This window comes from Microcaecilia unicolor, chromosome 4, assembly GCF_901765095.1.
Source record: "Microcaecilia unicolor chromosome 4, aMicUni1.1, whole genome shotgun sequence".
Taxonomy (NCBI): Eukaryota; Metazoa; Chordata; class Amphibia; order Gymnophiona; family Siphonopidae; genus Microcaecilia; species Microcaecilia unicolor.
The window spans coordinates 154,886,838-154,908,519 of NC_044034.1; the positions used below are offsets into that span (position 1 = coordinate 154,886,838).

The 21,682-nt window shown below is 41.9% G+C and overlaps 1 protein-coding gene across 1 annotated transcript in view; it reads left to right on the forward strand.

Annotated features, from left to right (window-relative positions):
- Positions 1–21,303, forward strand: part of PDHX (pyruvate dehydrogenase complex component X) — a 142,216-nt gene extending 120,913 nt beyond the window's left edge. The window contains exons 9-12 of the mRNA XM_030200791.1: positions 575–633; positions 3,910–4,068; positions 19,963–20,027; positions 20,901–21,303. Of these exons, the coding sequence (XP_030056651.1) occupies positions 575–633; positions 3,910–4,068; positions 19,963–20,027; positions 20,901–21,165 (548 nt within the window). The 3' untranslated portion in view covers positions 21,166–21,303. The remainder of the gene's footprint in view (positions 1–574; positions 634–3,909; positions 4,069–19,962; positions 20,028–20,900) is intronic.
- The last annotated feature ends 379 nt before the right edge of the window (positions 21,304–21,682 follow it).

The following is a 21,682-nucleotide window of genomic DNA, read 5'->3' on the forward strand; positions in this document are numbered from 1 at the left end:
TGTAATATAACTATGATAATAGCATGGACACAGAGAAAGAAATAGTTTATAATGGCTGACATGGTCCTTTTTGGCTCTGTGGATTTTGACTGTGCCATCTGGCTCTGGTGCTTTTCTTTATGGTTGTTCATTCAGGGCACTGTAGAAAGAAAGAGTCCCTGGGTCTTCCCAGAATGTATTATCAGTCGTTCTATGATAGCCCCATTTGCAAGGCTTGCTGTTTCTGCTTTTCAGCCTATTTTAATCAACTGTACAAATAGTCAGTGTTGCTGTACTTTGTGGGGGGTCTTTTACAAAGGTGCGTTAGCATTTTTAGTGTGTGCTAATGATTAGCATGCGCTAAACGCTAGAGACACCCATAGGAATATATGGGCATCTCCGTTTAGCATGCGTCTATTTTTAAGCGCGCACTAAAAACACTAGCGTGCCTTTGTAAAAGGACCCCTGTATGAGGTAATGAGTAAGTAAAATTGATGAGAAGTCAATGTTGTACAATCCTCAGGGAAGTTATGGCTCAGAGTCCTAAAATATATTTTTTTAAATATTTGTTGTTGGTTTTTTTTTTTTTTTGCAGATAATATTAAAGTTTCAGTGAATGATTTCATTATCAAAGCAACAGCTGTGACACTCAAAGTAAGTGGACTGTTGACCTTCCAGCATCATGAATGAATTTCTGTTTTTATTCTAAAAGATTTTGGAATAAAGTGAGCCAGTAAATGCGCTGCAGGGTCTGGTTGGGAGGCTTAGTTCTCAATTGTGATGCAACATGCTCAGCTTTTGTGACTGTATATCTGTGAGGGACAGAGAGAGAATACGTGTGGGGCAACAGCTGCCTTCTCAGACGTCTTCCTCTTCTCTGAGCAGTATCTAAACTCATCTGGCTAAGGGGAAACTTGCAATTGTTTCAGTTCCCAGTTCTGGTTACTATGGAGTAGTGCTGGTAAACATACTTTCAAAATAAATAAATAAAAATGTATGTTGGACACATTTGAGCGTTGTTTAACATAGCTGCTAAATATTTTGCTTGACTTTTGACAGACATGGGCACCCTTGCAGAAGATGTGCTGGTGCCAGTACTTTGGATGTGCTGCTTAATAGTAAGGGGCATTTGGTTTATAAAGCCAGGAATTGCTTTTGCCAGAATTGACATCTGCATGTTTCCCCTTTCCTCCTTTACCAGTTAAAGTCTGATTTCAGTGCTCATTTTTGCCTTATTATGTTTCTGGTTGCTGAAACCCCTTGTGGCTGCAGAATCATTAGTTGGTGTTGTCAGTAAGCACAGCACTTACAGAAGAGAAACAGATTGTTGCACAGTTCATAACATCATTTCTTCTGTTCTATGTGCAGCCCCATTTTAGACAGGTTGTAGAAGCATCTCAGTGTGTCTGAAGTTTCACCAGTGTATTAGAACAGAATCTGCAGACATAGTCTGTTCTAAAGTACAGGAGAAATGGACATTTATGTACTGGGGATGTGCAGCATAAATATCCATTTTAGAAAAAGAAACATGTTAAAAATCGATGGGTTTAAAGCCAGTACATAACCAGTTATCTTAGTGGCCTTAAAAACATAACTGGTTATTATCCCGATGCTCTCATAATGACTGTTCCTTTGCCAGTTTGGCTTTTGGGGAGACAAAAACCACTGGGGGATTAAGGGGGCAAATCCCTCCCCCCCCCCCCCCCTCCAATGGAGTTCTGCTTAATAGAAATCCTAAATATGCTTGGTAGTAGGTGTAATTCCCAGTGTCGATCTTTTAGGACATAGATGCTTAGTCCTCTTCGGAAATGGGAAACAAATGTCTCTGAATTTACCATGCCCTTTCTGTTTACATGTATTTAAGTTAGATAAATGTTATTTTGTATTTTTTTCGTATTTTTAGGTGTGTATATTGTACCTCGCCCTGGATAAGGATGGGTTATAAATAAATCTAAATCTAATCCCAGTTTTGTAAAGTGGGGACTTTAGATGTTTATGCAAGATAAACATTTAAGTGCTGATTTATGCACATATCAAAAGCGAATAGGATTTGTAAAATGAGGGCCATAATACCAGTCCAAAATGTGATGCAGTCAGCCATGTGATGGTTTGTGATATATCGCTGAATTAGCTAAACTCATCAAAATATCAGCTTACCTGTTATTCTTTTTACTCTAATATATTATAGTTTTCTATCCTATAATTTTATTATGGCTTTACCCTGTTTTTTTTAATAGTCTCCTGGGGCCCCCTCTGAGGCATTTCCTTTTTATTTTAAAGCAGCTATAATGTGTATACAACCTCCAAATTTTATATGTCTGAAAAGCTTCATGTCTCTAGCAATGTCTCGTTAGAACAAACTTGAGATCTTTCTTTGTGTGTATAAAATGTTTTGGGAATTCAGCATATCCACCTCTGGGAAAAGAAATATTTCTCCTAATGTAGCTAGTTTGCTGTCTAGGAGAAACAATATATTCCTTTCGCCTTTTGTTTTAATTTCTAAGGCTTTATTCTTAAAAGTTCGAGAGTTCACTTACCCTTTTGTCCAAGTCATTGGCTCTCATTAAACATTTATTAAAGTAGAATGAATGCCACTCTTGCCTACTGCAGTGATCTGCTTAACCAAGGTCCAGTGCTGAGATGCCAGGTTCCATTTGAGGAAGTAAAAAGCTAAAGGCTTTTCAAATCCATGGTCATTCGTACCGAAGGTTTTCTCATGTCTAGATAATTTGTTTACATACTCCATTATCTGCTTGTCTGTCTGTCCACATGGGTCACAGAGGAAACACTTATCATCCAGAGTTGTGTTTTTTTTCTTGAGGGAAATATGTATATAGACAGTTTAATGTTGCAGCAAAAAAAACTTCTGTAATGGCTTCTCTCATAAGTAACGTGACAAATCTTTCAAGCAGGTACATTTATTGGCTTTTTACAAAGGTGTGACCTGTTGTAAAATCAGGCTCTGTGTGTGTACTTTTTCCACATATGGGATGGGCAGTTTTGTAAAATGTATTTCCACTGTTGTTTCCATGGAAATGACTTTGAAAATTGGCCTTGTAAGATCTATCCCTATATTATTTTTCATCCCTAAGCCATGGAGTTAAAAAAGCACAAGGTGATGTTTTGTTGGGAGAAGGCATTTCAGAGTCCGCGGGAGTGCTGTCACTGTTCCTTGTGCTCCGCACCGGGTGTAGGCATCTTCTTTGTTTAAGGTTCCTTCACTTTTACAGTAAGATTGTATCTTTTCATTGACTGACTGATACATTTGATGATTGTCTCTACAGAAGACCCCTGATGCAGGAGGTTTTACAGAAACCCGGACCGTGTTGGGTCTGTTTAATAAAATACTGATTAGACACCCCCTATCCTTGAAGGCTCCTTGTGCTTTTTTGGCTCCTTGGGTGTACTTTGGATTCCCTCTCCTACGTTTCTTTTCATCCTCAAGCCTTAACATAACATACGATTTTTATATACCACACTTACTGTTTAGCTCTAGACGGTTTACAAATAAATCAGTAAATAAGTTACAAAAACAGACAACATAACAGCTAGCTATGCAAAGATACCCTAACAAAGAGCATAAAAAATCACCAGAATCAACTAAAAATTTCAGGATCACCTAAATTTCAAATAATCTTGTTCTAATCGAAGAACAGTGGGCAATATATTCAAAATAACTTTTCAAGCTTGTTCACTCTACTGTTACCCCAGTACCTTCAATCCCTTTAACTTTGTCACAAGTCATGGCTTTGCCAGTAACACATATTACCCCTCTCTTTTATTTCTCGCCTTAATTCTAGCAGCGCATGCCGTAGGTTGGTTAATGATGAACATACACTTATTTTTACATATTTCATTCTGCCAATAATTAGTTGTACTCCCCTCATCAGCAACTGAATATTTTTTTTGTTTGATTTGTGCTTCCTCCAGCAAATGCCAGATGTGAACATGACCTGGGACGGAGAGGGCTCCAGGCAGCTGCAAACAGTTGACATCTCAATAGCTGTGGCAACAGACCGAGGCCTCATTACACCAATCCTAAGAGATGCTGCAGCCAAGGGCGTGCAGGAAATCGCTGTTCAAGCAAAGGTGGGTCAGAAAACTTGGTGGGGAGGGGCTGGGAGGGGGAGGGATCAACCCATGTGACCATCATTTATTTACAACAGAGGTTGGACCACCACCCAAATAAAAATGATCACTTTCCAACAAGGTCTTGGATAATTAACATCTTTCACCTTTGTATCTTTTCTATCAAAGTAAATGTGCTGGGGCTTAAATTTCTATTATAAATGTTAATTAGTGTGTTCAAGTTCATGTTCTATTAGTTTGCTAGATGAAAATCATTATTTTAAGCAGCCAGTTACTCTAAAGGGAATACAGAATGAAAAGCTCAGACTGTGTTTTTTTTGTAGCTGATGTCATCAGACAGCAAGAGAGTTGTCATGTAAGTAGGGGTGTAACCAGATACTCAGTTTTGAGTGGGCCTGAGCCCAAAGTGGATGGGCACGATAACCCTGCCCTCCCAGCACCTCTCCTTACTCCCCTCCCCAGGTGATCGGGTATCACTTACCTCCACTTCCCCAACTCCCCCAGCACCTTTAAATCCTTTAGGTATTCCCCTTGCTTGTACCAGGTCTGAGCTTTCTCTCGCACAGGAAGTTGCATCAGAGGGAAGGCTTGGGCCAGCGCAAGCATGGGGAATGAATTGCTGCTCACTACGGGGGGGGGGGGGGGGGGGGGGTTTGGGGAATGACATTAAGTGACCCCCGATCTCCTGGAAGGAGAGATGCATAGAGTCTTCAGCTGGCGGGGCTTGGAGATTCCCACCAGCCACATCATTGCCGTTCATTAGCTGGGAAGCTACAAAAGGGACTTTGTGGAAACAAATTCCCTTTACAAATTAGGGTAGACATAGCACAACATTTACTAAACATGACTTATGCAAGCAGGAAAAATGTGTAACTGTGAACCTCAAGTCATTGGAGAAAGAGAGAGATTCTTTGTATTTGTGTAATGGCACACACATCCTTTGGAAACAAGGTGATTTTTCGCCATTATACCTAGTTTTCCTTATCTGATAAGTTCTATATTAATGTATTTATGTATAGTTCATTTTATTTAAATAATATTTAGCTTATTCAGCCACAGTACTGGATTAATTTACAATAAAAGCACAGGAAATTATATGGTATGAGATACCATATAATATGAGATACAGTAAGACCATGAAATAACAAAACTAAAACAAATAAATAGACAAAAATAAGGGAAAGGGACTTAATATACCGCCTTTCTGTGGTTTTTCCAACTATATTCAAAGCGGTTTACATATTATATACAGGTACTTATTTGTACCTGGGACAATGGAGGGTTAAGTGACTTGCCCAGAGTCACAAGGAGCTGCAGTGGGAATTGAACCCTACTTCTCCACTCCAAGTGAGACAAAATTTTCAAAATAATGTGTGACCTCAACAATGACACTTAAAATTAAATCAAACATTGAGTAAATAATTCCAGCTCAAATTCCAGGGAACAGAAGATGCAGTTATAATATCACTTGGGTTTGCATAATGTTTCAGCTAGACCTGAATGCGGATTGGAATAAAATGTGCCTTCACCTTCTTCCTAAAGGACAGCAAATTTATTTCAACTCTGTCTCGGGAACAGAATTTCATAATACTGGTACTGCGATTGAAAAGGCACAATGGCATGTTTTGGTTAGCTGATACGGTTGAATTGACAGTATGTTCAATTACCTAGCTCAATAGACTTTATATGAATGAGCAGGCCTATACCAAGTAGCAACTAGCAATCTTCTGCATTCTCTTTGCCTTATGTTCCCAATGGTATGGCCCCAGTATAGCAGTGCATAATACCAGACCTGCTTTTCCAGCTAATTCATTCTTCATCTGAAATGTCTAGTGTTATGGGGGAGCAGAAACAAGCGACCTGTCTTTGAGCCCAAGTGATCAAACAGGGTTCTTGTTGGCTAGTTGTCCCCTGTCTTAGCTGAGCTGGAGGTACAGAGTGGCTTCTTGCAAGAGAATGTAGTGATGTTGGAGGAGGCCTCATCATCAGAGGGGCATCCTGAAGTAAGAGCTGTCCTGGGTACTAGTACTCCTTTGTTCACAGGAGTGTCATTGCTGACCTTGTTGGTGAAAATGGATAGGAGATGATTAGAGTGCAGTTCTGAAGATCTCTGCACCAGAGACAAAGTCTGTATTTCATGATGATGTGTGCAGTGATACTGGGCAGTGTTTTTATTTGCCTCTTGCTTCAATCAAGAAAGTGAGAAGCTTCTTTGGCCATTATTTCCTTGGATATTTCTGCTAAATTACAAGTGAAGGAGACTGAACACTCAGCTCTAGGGTGGTGGCAAGAGAGTAGCATATCCTATCTCCTTCCACACTACTCTCCCCTCCCTCCTAGTTCTATGTCCAACATCTCCCCCTCTTCCTTGTCCCTGCCGTTACTGCTCTATCTCTTCACAGACCTAGGCCAAAGTTGAAAGCAGACTTTGATGGCATGAATCTTTTAAACACAGGCCCACGCTTTTGCTTTCCGCCCTCCCCCCAATAGGAACTCGTATGTCAGAGTTGATGGAACATGGCAGTGTTTGAGCATGAACCTGTGCTTAAAGGCCCCACACCAGCACTCGGTGTGCTTCCAGCAGCAGCAGGCAAGAATGAGGAGCTAGAGGACAGGTTAGGAGATGCTGAATGGGGGTAGGGAGTGTATAGGGGATTCTGGATACTTAGGGGAAGGGGGATGCTGCCACCTGGGGGAGGAGGGGAGGGAGGAGAAGAAGAATACTGGCTACTCAAAGGATACTAGTACTTGTGGATTTGTTCCGCACACTTGTCCACTGGCTTGTCCTCTCCCACTTGGACTATTGCAGCGGAATTTATGTGGGCTGCCAGGCCTCACTGTTGAAAAAGTTCCAAACAGTTCAGAACACTGCCGCGAGACTCATCTTCAGAGAGCGCCGCTTTGCAAATGCCGAACCCTTGCGTTTCAAATTGCACTGGCTGCCTGTACAGGAGCGCATCGCCTTTAAACTCTGCTCCTTGACCCATAAAATCATCTATGGACTTGCCCCGGAGTATATGCACCCCTTGATCGATCTTCCGCCCAGGAATGCCAATCCTGCTGCTCGTTCCTACCTCCACCTTCACTTCCCAAACTGTAAGGGTGTCAAGTACAAGAAGATCTTCGCCTCGTCCTTCCGCTATTGGAGCCCTAAGCACTGGAATGCTCTCCCGCAACACCTCAAAACTCAAGTGGACCACGCCCTCTTCAAGAAGTTGTTGAAGACCTACTTCTTTGCCAAGACCTACACCTCACAATATATCGCTGACTGATGTATCCTCCATGACCCCTACCCTGCTAGTTCACCCTGTTAGATGCTTTTCCCCCTACATACTCCTTGTATACCTTTCTCAGTTTCCTATTTTGTAATTTTATTTAATGTTTTGTAAGCCACATTGTGCCTGCATGTCTGGGAAAATGTGGGATATAAGCGAACAATAAATAAATAAATACTGGCTACTCTGTTAGGTTACTCAAAATGTGGTACAAAGACATTATAACAATATACAGTTGCTACTTTAATTACTAACCACCAATCCCCAAATCATTATTAACATTAATCATACAAAACACGCATAAAATCTAAAAAAAACAAAAAACAAAAAAACACTATCACATATCCGGTACAAAAAGCTAAGCCTTAATTTTTGAAATCTTATATAATCAGGCTCAGTATGTATTCATATTCTCCATTTGTACTTGATAGACATTGTTGGTTCTTTTAGGAACTCTAGTCTTGTTTGGGCATTTGAAAACTGGCATTTAGATGTTCATATTGCACGGACCACTTCCTCAGGAGAACACATCTTACATTTTTGTCCTGTATACACTTTTGATCTTTGTGAGCCATTTGGATCTAGGTGTCATCATTGATGATACATTGAAACCCTCTGTTCAGTGTGTAGCGGCGGCTAAGAAAGCAAATATAATGTTTGGTATTATTAGAAAAGGAATGGAAAGCAGAAATGAGGACATTATAATGCCTTTGTATCGCTCCATGGTGCGACAACAGCTTGTATACTGTGTGCAATCCTGGTCATCGTATCTCAAAAAGGATATAGTGCAGCGTTTCCCAAACTGTGCACCGTGGCGAACTCGCAGGGGTGCCATGGGGTGCAGATGGGAGTTCATGACAAGCACCGGAACAAGTGTTGCAGCAAGGAGCAGGGAGCACACCTCCTCCCCCCAGTAATAATCCCTATGAGTCTGTGTAGTGGCAATTGGTGCTGATGTGAGCTACACATTCTCGTGGCAAGCTACCGATCACAGCTCAGCCTAAGCATTTCACAGATCTTTACAGACCATACAGCCAGGGTTGGAGAGGTGGAAAGGTGAGTCTCAGTGTGGGAGGATGACTAGCACCAGGTATAGGAACAGCTGGCTGCATTGACTAAAAAGGCAGATGTATATGAACACAAGCTAGACGATTTAGAAATTGCTCCCACTGGAGCAGTCTTCAGTTCTTGGGCCTGCTGGATTCTTTCACAGACTCAGAGCTGGTCAGCTTTGTTGAACAATGGCTCCCTTAGGCCTTAAAATGGTGACCGCCTAGACAAGCTGCGGGTGGAGCGGGCCCCACAGTTTGGGAAACAAGACAGATGCTGCTTCAAGGCCAAGGGTGATCATCGTAAAACTCTGTATCATGCACACAATATTGGAAGTCTATGGAAAACAGCAAAAGTTATGCTCACAGGGCAAAAATAATTTTCATTTTTTCATGATTGCTTCATACGGATTGCAACGCAGGGAAGCACCATTATAGGAATTTGTTCCTAGCTGATGGAAGGCAATTCGCATTTCATGCTGATGTACCCAGCATGTTTAAAATTTTGGAAAAATAGCATGCAATATATTTTTGACTCTATGGAAGATGGAGATATGGCTCACAAATCGGGGGGGTATGGAGACCTTTGTAGCTGGGTGAGGGAGGTGCAGCGAAAAATTGCTCAGACACTAAGGGTGCTGTGAACTGAAAAAGTTTTGGAACCAATGATATAGTGGAATTAGAAAAGATACAGAGAAGGAAAACAAAAATGATAAAGGGGATAGGACGACCTCCCTATAAGAAAAGGCTAAAGTGGCTAGGGCTCTTCAGCTTGGAGAAAAGATGGCTGAGGGAAGATATGATAGAGGTCTATAAAATAATGAGTGGAGTGGAATGGGTAGATGTGAATCACTTGTTTACTCTTTCCAAAAATACTAGGACTAGGGGGCACAAAATAAAGCTACAAAATAGTAAATTTAAAACGAATCTGAGAAAATATTTCTTCACTCAACGTGTAATTAAACGCTGGAATTCATTGCTAGAGAATGTGGTAAAAGCAGTTAGCTTGGCGGGGTTTACAATTTTTTTTGGATATTTTCCTAAAAGAAAAGTCCGTAAGCCATTATTACGATGGAATTGGGGAAAGTCCACTTCTTATTTCTAGGATAAGCAGCATAAAATGTATTGTACTGCTTTGGGATCTTGCCAGGTATTTGTGATCTGGATTGGCCACTGCTGGGCTTGATGGACCTTCGGTCTGTCCCAGTATGGCAGCACTTATGGACTTATGACCGTTCAGAATCCAGTGACAGCTGTTCATTTTTTGATTGTTACACTGACCAAGCCAGATGTTATAGTGGCCCTAGATCCCATCTGTTCTCTGCACAAAGAGTTCACAGTTTATATTTTCTATGTAGAGCAACAATGCAGGGGTCTTGTTGGATTCTGTACTGTCTTTTCAATCTCATTTACAAAATATTATTACCTATCAATTAAAATCAGGGAGGGAGCGTCGGCGTTTTCTGACTTCTGGTAATTTTAGAATATTGTTTCACTCTCTTATTACATCTTGATTTGACTACTGCAATGCACTGTATGTAGGTGTCCCTGTTTGTGCACTGAGGGCATTGCAGGTAGCTCAGAATACAGAGGCATGATATTTATATCTCCCCAGTTTTGAAAAGTTTATCTGGTTACCTGTTAAATGTAGAATTCAGTTTAAGACCTTTATCTTCAAAGCACTACATGATGAGACTCCAACATTGTTAGCCTCTTCCCTGCATGCTTATCAACCTATACGTGTTTTCTGCAGAGAAATTGTTGTACCGCCAATCCACAAGATTAGGTGGAATTATTATAGACTAGTAAAAAAGCCCCGTTTCTGATGCAAATGAAACGGGGGGGCTAGCAATGTTTTCTTCTGTGTACATGTGGGAGTGTGTGTGTCCCTGCCCTCTGGCCTCTCTCCCCTCCCCCCCTCTGAGTCCTTCACTGTTACAGAGCCAGCGATTTGATTTCGTGCTCTGCTGTTTTCCTTCACTGACTGTGTTACAGAGAGGGCGGGGCAGACACTCATAGGGAAACCGGATATCTCGCCCCCTTCACACTTCCGGCTGGAGGCTTCATAGAACGTTGGTGTTGCCTTTTATATAGAGAGATGTTTGATCTTTTATCTTACTGATCCTCTTTTCTGGAATACTTTGCCACAGGACTTGCATAGTGTGACTTCTTTTTTGCATTTTTTGGAAATGTTTGAAAGCTTATCCATTCAGTCAAGTGTTTTAGTTCTTTTTTTTTTTTAGGTATTTTCAAGTTAATTTGGTATATTTCTTATGCTCATATTAATTTCATTTTATTGTCTGTTGTCCTCCACCTGATTGTGTATCTTATTTTGTAAGCCACCTTGAATTGCTTAGAGCGGGTTATAAATGGTTTAAATAAAATTAAATAAATAAAATAATAACCTGGTTCAGGCTTTCGCCTTCAGAATTTTGTGGTTAATAGTGTAGTACTTCCATAGATATATTGATTTTCCGCTGATATTTCATTGAATATTGTTCTTGTCTCCCTCACAGGACCTTTGATTTGGGCTTGATAAAAAGGTTAGACAAGACATACAACAAATGAAAGCTCTTATAAAAAGAGAAAATTTAGATAATAAGTAGATACACAATTGTTTCATTGGGTTTTTAAAAACTTACCTTTCATTGTGCCCAGTCACTGCTACCTTATTTATTCTGTAAATAACAAAAAGATCCATAACAGTTTACTTAATCTATCATCTTCTTTCTCCAGCAACATCTTTATACGTAACCTAGAAGCTGATTTAATAAGCTATGCCTGAAGAATATGAACTGAAAACCAGTACAAATTTCTTAACACACACTAAAATCAGTCCACATTCTGCTGATATAGTAAACTAATAGCATGCTAATTACTACAGCATTAAAAAAAACTGCATAAACGAGAAAGAAATGCACACACCACCAAGGTAACATGCCATGCATCAGGCAGAAGGTTTTTTTTTTCTCCCCTTCTTTCCTGTGATGAGTCAGTCCCCATTCAGTATCCAGTACTGAACGGGATCGGCTCACTTTCATTCTGGGTACCTGGGCCAGGAGTCTCCTGAACCCGAGAGCCTCAGTAAAGAGGAGGAAAAACTTTCCTGTGCCACTGGAGGTCTGTCTTCACCTCAGAGATGAATTAAAGTTTTAGCATTGACCAGGGGAAGTAATAAACTATGCTAATTTTAAGCACAGTTTGCTTCTGCATGTAGCATATTAGCTTGTGCTTATTAGGGTGTATTTGCATATTAAATTCATATGATTAGCAAAGCTTAACACTGATCTTTGCTGCATAGGAGGTAACTGCTGTTCTGTGATCAGAGCAGTTTTTTATATCAGCCTACTAACTCCTTAAACATTTATCTGTTCTGCATTTCTTGCCTCTTCCCCTTCCTTGGGGATACTTGATAACTGCACACTCCTCACCTTGCCCTGCTGCTTCTCCCTTGGTAAATATATGATGCTGATTCCTGTGAACTGTAACATTGTTCGCAATATGTCATGACTTGACATGAATCAACACGTGTGACAAAACACCACATGGTACTTTGAACTGATGGATCAATTCACAGGCATCAATCGTGCTTGTTTATAGAAATGATCCTTGTGGGACAGCCCATTAACATTAATAGTACAATGACAAATGATTGTAAGGAAAGTGTAGTGTGCTAAGAGCTGCACTTGTCCTGTGGAATACTGGCTTTCTGGCAGGTTCTGGTACCTCTGGACCAGTGTAAGGTGATATTCTACATGTGTTTTCAAGAGCCCACAGGGAGTTATGAGGTCTCAAGAGGTCATGGATAAATTCTTAGGTTGGTTGCATAGAAGAGGTTTCAGTCTGCAGTGAATCCAAGACGCGAAGTACCTTCTTTTTGTCTGTATTTCTTAAGTAAAAATCCTGCTGCCTGCACTGGAATTATTCATTTCTACATGCCATGACAAGTCTCGCTTTCTCTGCTTCCGTAGTTCTCCTGTGGAGCAGTTTTGATAAATAGGTTAAATGCCAATAACCAGTGCTTCTTTAAGTGCTAGGGCATAGGGCATGGTTGTTATAACATTTTCACCCTGCAGATTGTATGTTCTTTGTGTATATGCAATACTGTAAAATGGACAAAAGATTCAATAATATCTCTTAACTTACGTTTGTTATTTGTATTCTCCAGAATTATTTGCAGATTTGTTTGCAAAGTGCTAAGAGTTAAAACAGCTGCCACTAATTTAATCTAAGTATATGTTAATAGTACCTCTAATTAAGTCTCCGAGGACTTGCCCAGAGTGAGCGATTGCTTTAATATACTGTGGCATGTGCGTTTTCTGCACAAGTACTGTTCTTGCTTCAGATATCATTTGGCACGGCCTTAAAACATTATCCGTAGAGCTCATTGGGTGAGGGGATGTAGTGGCCTGCGTTAGGGATGGGACAGTCTCCTTTGCCTGGAGTCCTGGATTTCCATTTTCTAACATTGTATCATGTGACAAATACTAGGAAGATAAATGATAAACTGTTCTTGGAAGCCACAGCATTATGCTGTTTCTGAGAGGTTTTTGTTTAGACAAGGGGTAATATTTTTTTCTACCCACCTCCTACTCTTCCTGTTTTACCCCCAAACAGTTGCATGTGGTAGTTAAATATTTTGTTGTGTTACTGTTTGGCTGGGCTATGTGATTCTTCTCTGCCGTCATCTGCTATGGTCCTATATAAAGGGAACCCATTGGTGGGAGTTGAAGGTATGTGAAATTTTAGTGCCTATCTGTGTATCTTCACCAATGATTCTATCTGTGCTCATGAGCAAATCCCAGCCATCCATGAATAACAATGTGATGGCAAAACTGTTTAAGGGCTTGCCCTGAATGCAAGGGGCTTTGTAAATTCAAAATCGGTTCTGCTTAGCTGCAGCCTGAGTCTCCCTTTGCCAGAGAGAGAATTAATTTCTGCTGGTGTTAAAACCTCAGATAGTAACCTACTGTTCCTGCCGTCTCCCTCTCTGGCATTTGACACTATTGTGAAAATATAGCCAGAGATTCCTTTGCACTGGAAAGGCTGTAAATGGAAGAATGAAAGTGAGAAAGCTGGCATTGGTACTACTAATTTGCCTCTAAGCCAGTGGTTAGTTTATAACAGCAGTAACTCATTAAATCTCGGGGATTGACTTAAATTCTTTTGCAAACTTATTAGAGCCACTATAGTAAGTAACACAGAGCAGAGTAAGAGTTTTTATAAGCTTTTTTTAATCTTGAAAATACTGGAAGTCCTTTAAAGACTAGGTGTGTGTTTTAAAGAGAATGATTGCCTTGTTTGGACTTGTCTAGAGACCATACAGCAGTTTTTTTCTTTTGTACTTGTTAATCCAGTCCACACCCAAGTGCAGTCCTTTTCATACAGTCGTGCTCTTCTGTCTTCGGGGATCAGCAGAATCCTGCCACATTCAGAGTTTTACAGCTCAGGAATTATTGACTCAGGAGAGGGACCGTGGGGTGACGGTCCAAGGATCTGAAAGTGAAGAAACAGTGCGACACGGCGACGGACTTAGCCAGAACGATGCTAAGCTGCATCAAGAGGAGTATAACCAGCAGAAGACACAAGGTGTTGGTGCCCCTGTACAAGTTGTTAGTGAGGCCCCACTTGGAATATTGTGTTCAGTTTTGGAGGCCGTATCTTGTCAAGGATGTAAAAAGACTTGAGGCAGTGTAAAGGAGAGCTACAAAAATGGTATGGGATTTGTGTTGCAAACCGTACAAAGAGAGACTTGCTGACCTGAACATATGTATACCCTGGAGGAAAGGAGAAACGGGTGACATGATACAGACGTTCAAATATATGAAAGGTATTATTCCGCAAACAAACCTCTTCCAGAGACGAGAAGGCGGTAGAACTAGACAACTTGAATTGAGGTTGAAGGGGGGCAGCTCAGGAATAAAGTCAGGAAGTATTTTTTCACGGAGAGTGTGGTAGATGTTTCGAATGCCTTCACGCGGGAGGTGGAGGAGATGAAAACGGTAATGGAATTCAAAAATGCTTGGGATAAGCACAAAGGAATCCTGTTTAGAAGGAATGGATCCACAGAATCTTAACGGAGATCGAGTGGCAACACCAGTAACTATGAAGCAAAGCCAGTGCTGGGCAGACTTCTACGGTCTGTTCCCTGATCGTGACTGAATAGATATGGATGAGCTGTTGTGTAACTGTTAAGGGACTTCAACGTTAACTTCAGAAATTTAGTACAAGAACAGTGTTGGGCAGACTTCTACGGTCTGTGCCCTGAAAATGGCAAGGACAGATCAAGACAGATATACATATGAAGTATCACATACCATGTGTAATGAATTTATCATGTTGTGCAGACTGGATGAACCACACAGGTCTTTATCTGCCATCATAGACTACGTTCTCCCTTGCATCAGTCAGATTTCACTGGAATGTATGACGGGAGAGGAAAGAGGTACATTGTGGAGCAGTGAAACTTTGAATCTTAGGTCCAGGTTCCATCTTCATCATGTTCTATTTGACCACCTATGCTCAGAGAAAGATTGTAGGTGTGAGACTGCATGAAGCATGATAGTGCACATTCTTAGCTCAAGAAAAGTATTCCATGTTAAAGATGAGAAGATGAATGGTGGTGATATAAGCTGTTTTCTTTAAGGGAATGTCTTTTACTAGCACCCTATTGCTCCTGTAGGATCTGTTGTATCCTTACTTCAAATCTGCTACAGCTGTAAGCCATATGGTAGTGAATTACAAGGTTTTCTCTGTATCAAATATTTTATATATTACAGCTGTAATCTATGGGCAAAACCACAATGAAGTAGCATTACAGATGTAGGCACCCAGTTCTCCCCAGTAGAGAAGTAGACACCTAGTTCTCCCCATTGCAAAGAAAAACATTCTTACCTGAAATACAGACCTCCCTAGACCCTCATGACAGATCTACCTTCAAGGCCAGAGCAACATTTCTTCAAGTGAACCACAAATGGCTCAAAGCCAGCTAAAGTATGAGCCTTCAGGAGTTTGCTAAATCTCAGATAATCTCTCTCTAATCAAAGGGATCTGGGAAGGGAGTTGAAGAGAGTTAAAGCGTGTGGCTGAGTCTCTGCAAGCCAATATCCTTTCACTACTACTTATTTCTATAGTGTGACTAGATGTACGCAGCGTCGTACACATTATGTGCAGGTACTCTCTCTATCCCTAGTGGGCTCACAATCTAAATTTTTGTGACTTTCCCAGAGTGATGAGGAGCTGCAGTGGGAATCGAGCCCCGGGATCTCAGCTCACTGCATTATCCATTAGGCTACTCTTCCACTTCCATTTTCACTGTAGGAAGAGTGAGGAAGAGATCATAGTTAGACCTAATATGCCAGATATTTTCTCCTTTCCCATACAATGTGGCAAAAGTAAGAAATACAATCTTGAACAGGGCTAGTGTTAGACATACAAAGACCCAGGGCAGAAACAAGAAGGGGTCCTGAATGCCTCCATCAGCTTCAGTCAGGTTTGGGGACCAGGGCAGTTGCCCTGTTTGCCACCCCTAATGACGGCCCTGCTCTTGAAGGCAACCAGTGGAATTCAGTTATATGAGCAAGAAGTGCTCCCTGAAGCTACAGCCCAGACCAATCAAGCCGACTACATTCTGAGCAAGCTGTAGATCGTGCAGCTGCTGAAGGCAAACCAGTGAACAAAGAATTATAGAAATCCACATATATCAGAATCAGAGAAGTTGTCAGGAAAGACTTGAGCACACTAAACAGAGCGTGTACCAAGGCCTCCAGACCACTGAAGTGGTATGAAATTCCAAATTAGATTTAAAAGGCAATTCTACAATGTAGGCACCCTCATTTACGAACATAAGAATAAGACCATAAGACTAGCCATACTGAGTTGGACCAATGATTTATCTAGCCCAGTATCCTTCTTCCAACAGTGGCCAATTCAGGTCACAAGTGCGTGACAGAATCCCAAATACTAGCAGCATTCCATGCTACCAATCCTAGGGCAAGCAGTGGCTTCCCCGACATCCATCTCAATAACAGACTATGAACTTTTCCTCCAGGAACTTGTCCAAACCTTTTTTAAAACCTAGATATGCTAACTGCCATTACTACATCCTCCGGCAGCGAGTTCCAGAGCTTAACTATTTTTTGAGTGAAAAAAATATTTCCTCATTTGTTTTACAAGTATTACTCATTGAGTGTCCCCCTAGTCTTTGTACTTTTTGAACGAATGAAAAATCGATTCATTTTTACCCGTTCTACACCACTCAGGATTTTGTGCCCCTTTCATGCATAAACTCTATTTATATAGTGTATATTTGCCAGAGGGTGCCCACATGAATGGAGAATGGCAGGGCCCCCACTTGCATGAATACTGTGTTACATGTGTCTTTGCCACGTTTAGGTGCCCATAGTTATGCCAGGTCAATGGCTGGTTTAACTACAAGCGCCTTAATGTCAGGTGTGTCTATACATTACTATTCTATAAGGGCACATGGGCAGGTTCTGAATCCTGGCTTCCTTGGTTCTCAGCCTGCTGTTCGAGATCTGTTATTCAGCAAAGATTGAAATCATTCATTCACTCTCCCCCCCCCCCCCAACCCCCCTAGCACTGAGGCCACCCAGTCTAGCAAAGGGGCCCTTTTAATAAGGGCCTACGCGCATCCACTGTGTGCCAAATTAGCATTCCCACCTGGCTACCGCGTGCCCCGGGCAGTAATTCTGAATTTGACGTGCACTGAAAAGACCCAGAAAATATTTTCTACCATGTGGCGCTTACCCAGTGGTAGACAGCAGTGTGCACGCACTACATACCTACAGCTTGTGTACTTTGTGAGACCTTACCACTAAGTCAATGGGCGGCAGTAAGGTCTCAGGCCGAAAATAGACACGCACTGGGTTTTATTTTGCCGCATGTCCATTTTCCAGCCCCTTAAAAAAAAAGGCACTTTTTCCAGGATGCGCTAAAAACTGGCCCAGCACGCGCACAAAAGACGCGTTTGCACTGTCGCAGGCCATTTTTTGCTGCGGCTTAGTAAAAGAGCCCCTAATAGAGCAGGGTGATTAGTGATGTCAAATATTAAATGAGATCATCTCCCCCTAGCAGGGTTTAATCTAGGGTTTCATAGTTTCAAACATCTTACCCAGTGACTTTTCAGGCATAAGATATGAAACTAGAATATGTCAGACGCGTGAAAATAAGTTTATCTGAGACATATTTGTGATGTTTGACATGGTTATCATTGGTAAAAGGATCAGGTTTGGTTTTTTATTTTTTAAAGAGAGACAACTATTCTCATCAAAATTTGAAGGGTTTAAACTTTAAAATATTAGAAGAGCCCACAATCTATCCACAGCTGTCTGAGACTCCAGCATTTCATTTCAAAAGAGATTTTATGTATAGGATGGTCCTTAACACAAAGACAAGTATGAGGCAATGTAATCTCTTCATAAAGATAGTTACATCTAAAACAATGCAGCTCCAAATGCATGCTGCCAAAGGGGAGTGGCCAGTTAATGGAAAACACTTTGTGATCTTCATTTTTATTTCTGTTATTGTGAGGAAGTGCATTTCAGGCAAACATCTTTTACTGGACTTCTAGAGATGTAAAAATAGGACTTACTATATAAATGACAGCTTTTGTTTATTCCTTGAGAGCAGTGGTTTTATATACTTGTGTGAGCGAGTAAGGAGGGCCTCCATTTTCTGCTGGCGGAAACCTGTTTTGCTTCCTCTGTGCAATTGCTATTTGTTCTTTGGTGCCTTTAAGACTGACTCTTCAGTTTTTGGCTGAAAGAAGGCCTCCATCATGCAGACAGCTTATATAATGCCAGCCTTCCAGTGGCCTTCAAACTGTGTGAATGCTACAATGCTTTTCAGTGTTTGGATCCAGCTTGGGTAGTGCAACGCCCTGCGTTATTTCTGACCTTGATACTATCTTGTAGCTCTGTGCATACTTCAACCCTTTAAGAACAAGTACTGAATTGGCTGTGGACCAGGCATGCTTGTACATGCTGTCCTGCAAAGTATCTCGGAACTATCAGGTACATCCAGTGCATCTTTTCTAGCAAAAAAGGTGCCAGTACTCAAATGCTAGGCTACCCTTCAAGGGTGGGGTGATCATTGAGGAATCCACCCCACAATAGCCAGGCCCACTGCAACCAGTCACAGAACCTATGACAAGGCAGAATTGGTGTGTAGAGCCTGAGCTCTTTCATTAAAATTCGGGGTCCTTGGGTCAATTTTAGCAGACAATGAAAAAGGTGCCGGTACTTAATACCCCCAAGTACCCCCACAAAAAAAGCCCTGGGTACATCCCATGAACTGTGCACCTTTACCTTCTCTTGGAGCTGAAACAAGAAAGACCTTGCACGGTGGCCCTGTGTTTGGACATCCATAACCCTCCACACTGTGGCGTATTCCATGAATTTTAATTAGGGCCGCATTCTGATCAAAATTTGTAATTGCGATTAATCGCGTGATTAAATGTGTGTTGTTACTTATTTAGGGGCCCTTTTACAGAGCCAGCAGTAAGCCCAACATGGGCTTACCACTCACTCTTCCGGGACTACCGCCGGCCCAACACAGCCACCGTCGGTGGTCCCGCCTCAAGTGCGCACCATTTCTGGGGGAAAAAGAAAATCCCCGAAAATGGCTTGCGCAGCGATAACTCAGCGGTAATCAGACATTGCCGCGCGCTGCCTGGTTACCATCGAGTTAGCATGTGAGCCCTTATCGCCACCTGAGTGGGTGGCGGTAAGGTTTTTTTACCCAGTGCGGTAAAAAAGGCCCTGGTGCACGGGAGAAACAGCCCCACAGCTAGCGCAGGGCCCTTTTTCCAGCAGCTTGGCAAAAGGACCCCTATGTTTTGTTCCCACATAACCCTCCATTGTCCAGAGTCACAAGGAACTACATTGGGAACAAAAATAAATACATAACATTCTGTTAATTGTGCGATTAATTGCAATTACAAATTTTAATCAACATGCAGCCCTAAAAAAATAAAAAGTAATGAAAATATACAAAATACAATATATAATCTGAAAAATTACAAATGAAAGAATCTGAAACAGCATGCAAAATAGCTATAAACCAGTGGCGTAGCCACAGGTGTGCCTGGGTGGGCCAGGGCCCACCCACTTAAGGCTCAGGCCCACCCAACAGTAGCACATGTTTAGCGGTAACTGGTCGAGATCCCAAGCTCTGCCAGCTGAAGACTTTCCCCTGATAGTAACAAAATTCTACTCTCCACAATACTGGCACCTGCGCATGCTCAGTTTTCAGCGCATGCCTGCTGCAGACTGCCAAGGTGGAAAGAAGCATTTTCCTGCCAGCTGAGATTTTTTTTGATGGTGGTGGTTGGGGGGGGGGGGGGAGAACATTTGGTGCCCACCCACTTCTTAGCTAGGCCCACCCAAAATCTGTTGTCTGGCTATGCCCCTGCTATAAACAGCCTTACTTCAGAAATGCAGCACTGGGCAGTGTGGAGGGGGACTTTATCAGACTTGTTCATTGGCATTTGTCTGAAAGGCAGTGTTTTTAAATGAATTTGATCATAAATTTTTTTTAATTTTTCTTAGGCTCTGGCAAAGAAGGCAAGAGATGGAAAACTACTGCCTGAAGAATATCAAGGTGGTTCTTTCAGGTAAATAAGATGGTCAGTAAGTGAAACTGAAAGAACCAGCTTGGCGCAAACTGTCACACAGATGACTCAGGATTCACTGAATGGGTCAGTTTTGATCTCCAGGATGTGAGGGCAGTGTTCACAGTCCCTGCTGGAAGGAAGGGAGTAAAGGGTCATGGATTTGATATACCACCTTCCTTTCTGTGGTACAACCAAATTGGTTTATATAGGTACCTGCTTTTTCTCTACTGGGTTCACAATCTGTTATTACTTCATGGTGTTACGCACCGGGTAATTTTATAACTGGGCACCCGGGTTCAGAGAGCAAGAAGGCACCTGTTTGTTGCCTAATACATAAAGATACAAAGGCACAGGTAAACCAGCAGTAATTGTGGCTAGATCCAGTAAGGAGCAGTATTAGTGCATAAAGTACTTGCGTAAATCGTGACTCTACTCATGCTGTACCCGAACACCTCCTAAATCATGCCTACATTCAGGTCTTGTAAAAGTAGGTAGCTTCTTGTCACTGTATGTGCGTAACACCTGGGTTAGTTTTATAAAAGCCCTTATATGTGCATAAAGCAGGGTTTTGTGAATGAACCCCCTCCCCCCACAGTGGCTCTCCACATGAGCCCAGCTGCTTCAGTGGCTGAGCTGAATTGCTAGGATTGTATTTAAAAAGAAAAAAAATTAAATACCAGGTTGTTGGTAATGAAGTTTCATGACTCTGTGGCTCAATAGAAGCCACATTTGATTGAGCTGGAAGCTCAAAATAAAATATAAAATTAAAAAAAATAAATATCAGAGCAGACTTAGTAGAAGGAAGGATCGTTTCCAGTACGGACAATCTTGAAGTTAATAAGATATAAATGGCAATAATCATTTCCTTTGCAGTGTCTCCAATTTGGGAATGTTTGGCATCAGCTGGTTCAGCGCTGTGATAAACCCACCACAGGCGTGCATCCTGGCCGTGGGACAGTCGCGGTCAGAGCTCCGACTTATGGAAGGCAGTGATGAGGATCCCAAGCTTCAGCAACAGCAGCTCGTGCAAGTCACACTCTCAAGTGATGGGAGGGTCGTAGATGATGAACTGGCTTCCAAGTTCCTGGAAAATTTCAAAGCAAACTTAGAGAACCCTTCTCGATTTGCCTTGCATTAAGTTATCAGAATCATCCTTATTATTACTGGGGGGGGGGGGGGGGGCAGTGTGTTGAGAGAGAGGTGTTTGGGCACGTTATATATGATAATAGGTAGAAAATGTGAATACTTAGCACAAAGCAGGCAAAATATTTATTTTACTAGTAGAAAAAGCCCGTTTCTCATTGAAATGAAACGGGCGCTAGCAAGGTAATCACCTTCTGCCATTAATGTTTTTAAGGGAAGTTCCAGCGTCCCCCCCTCCCTCCCAGTTCCAGGGACCCCCTCCTTCCCTCCCAGTTCCAGGGTCGTCGTCCCTCCCTCCGAGTTCCATGGTCATCGTCCCTCCCTCCCTTTCCAGTTCCAGACCCCCTCCCTCCCAATTTTAAAAGTCATCCTGACTTACCTCATCGGGGTTACGGCGGCTGGCAGCAGCAGTGTAAAAAGCGTGCAGGCTCGGCACTTCAGTTTTCCCTTCTCTGTCTCTCAGCTCCGGTCCCACCCTCATTTCCTGTTTCCGCAAGGGCGGGACCAGAGCT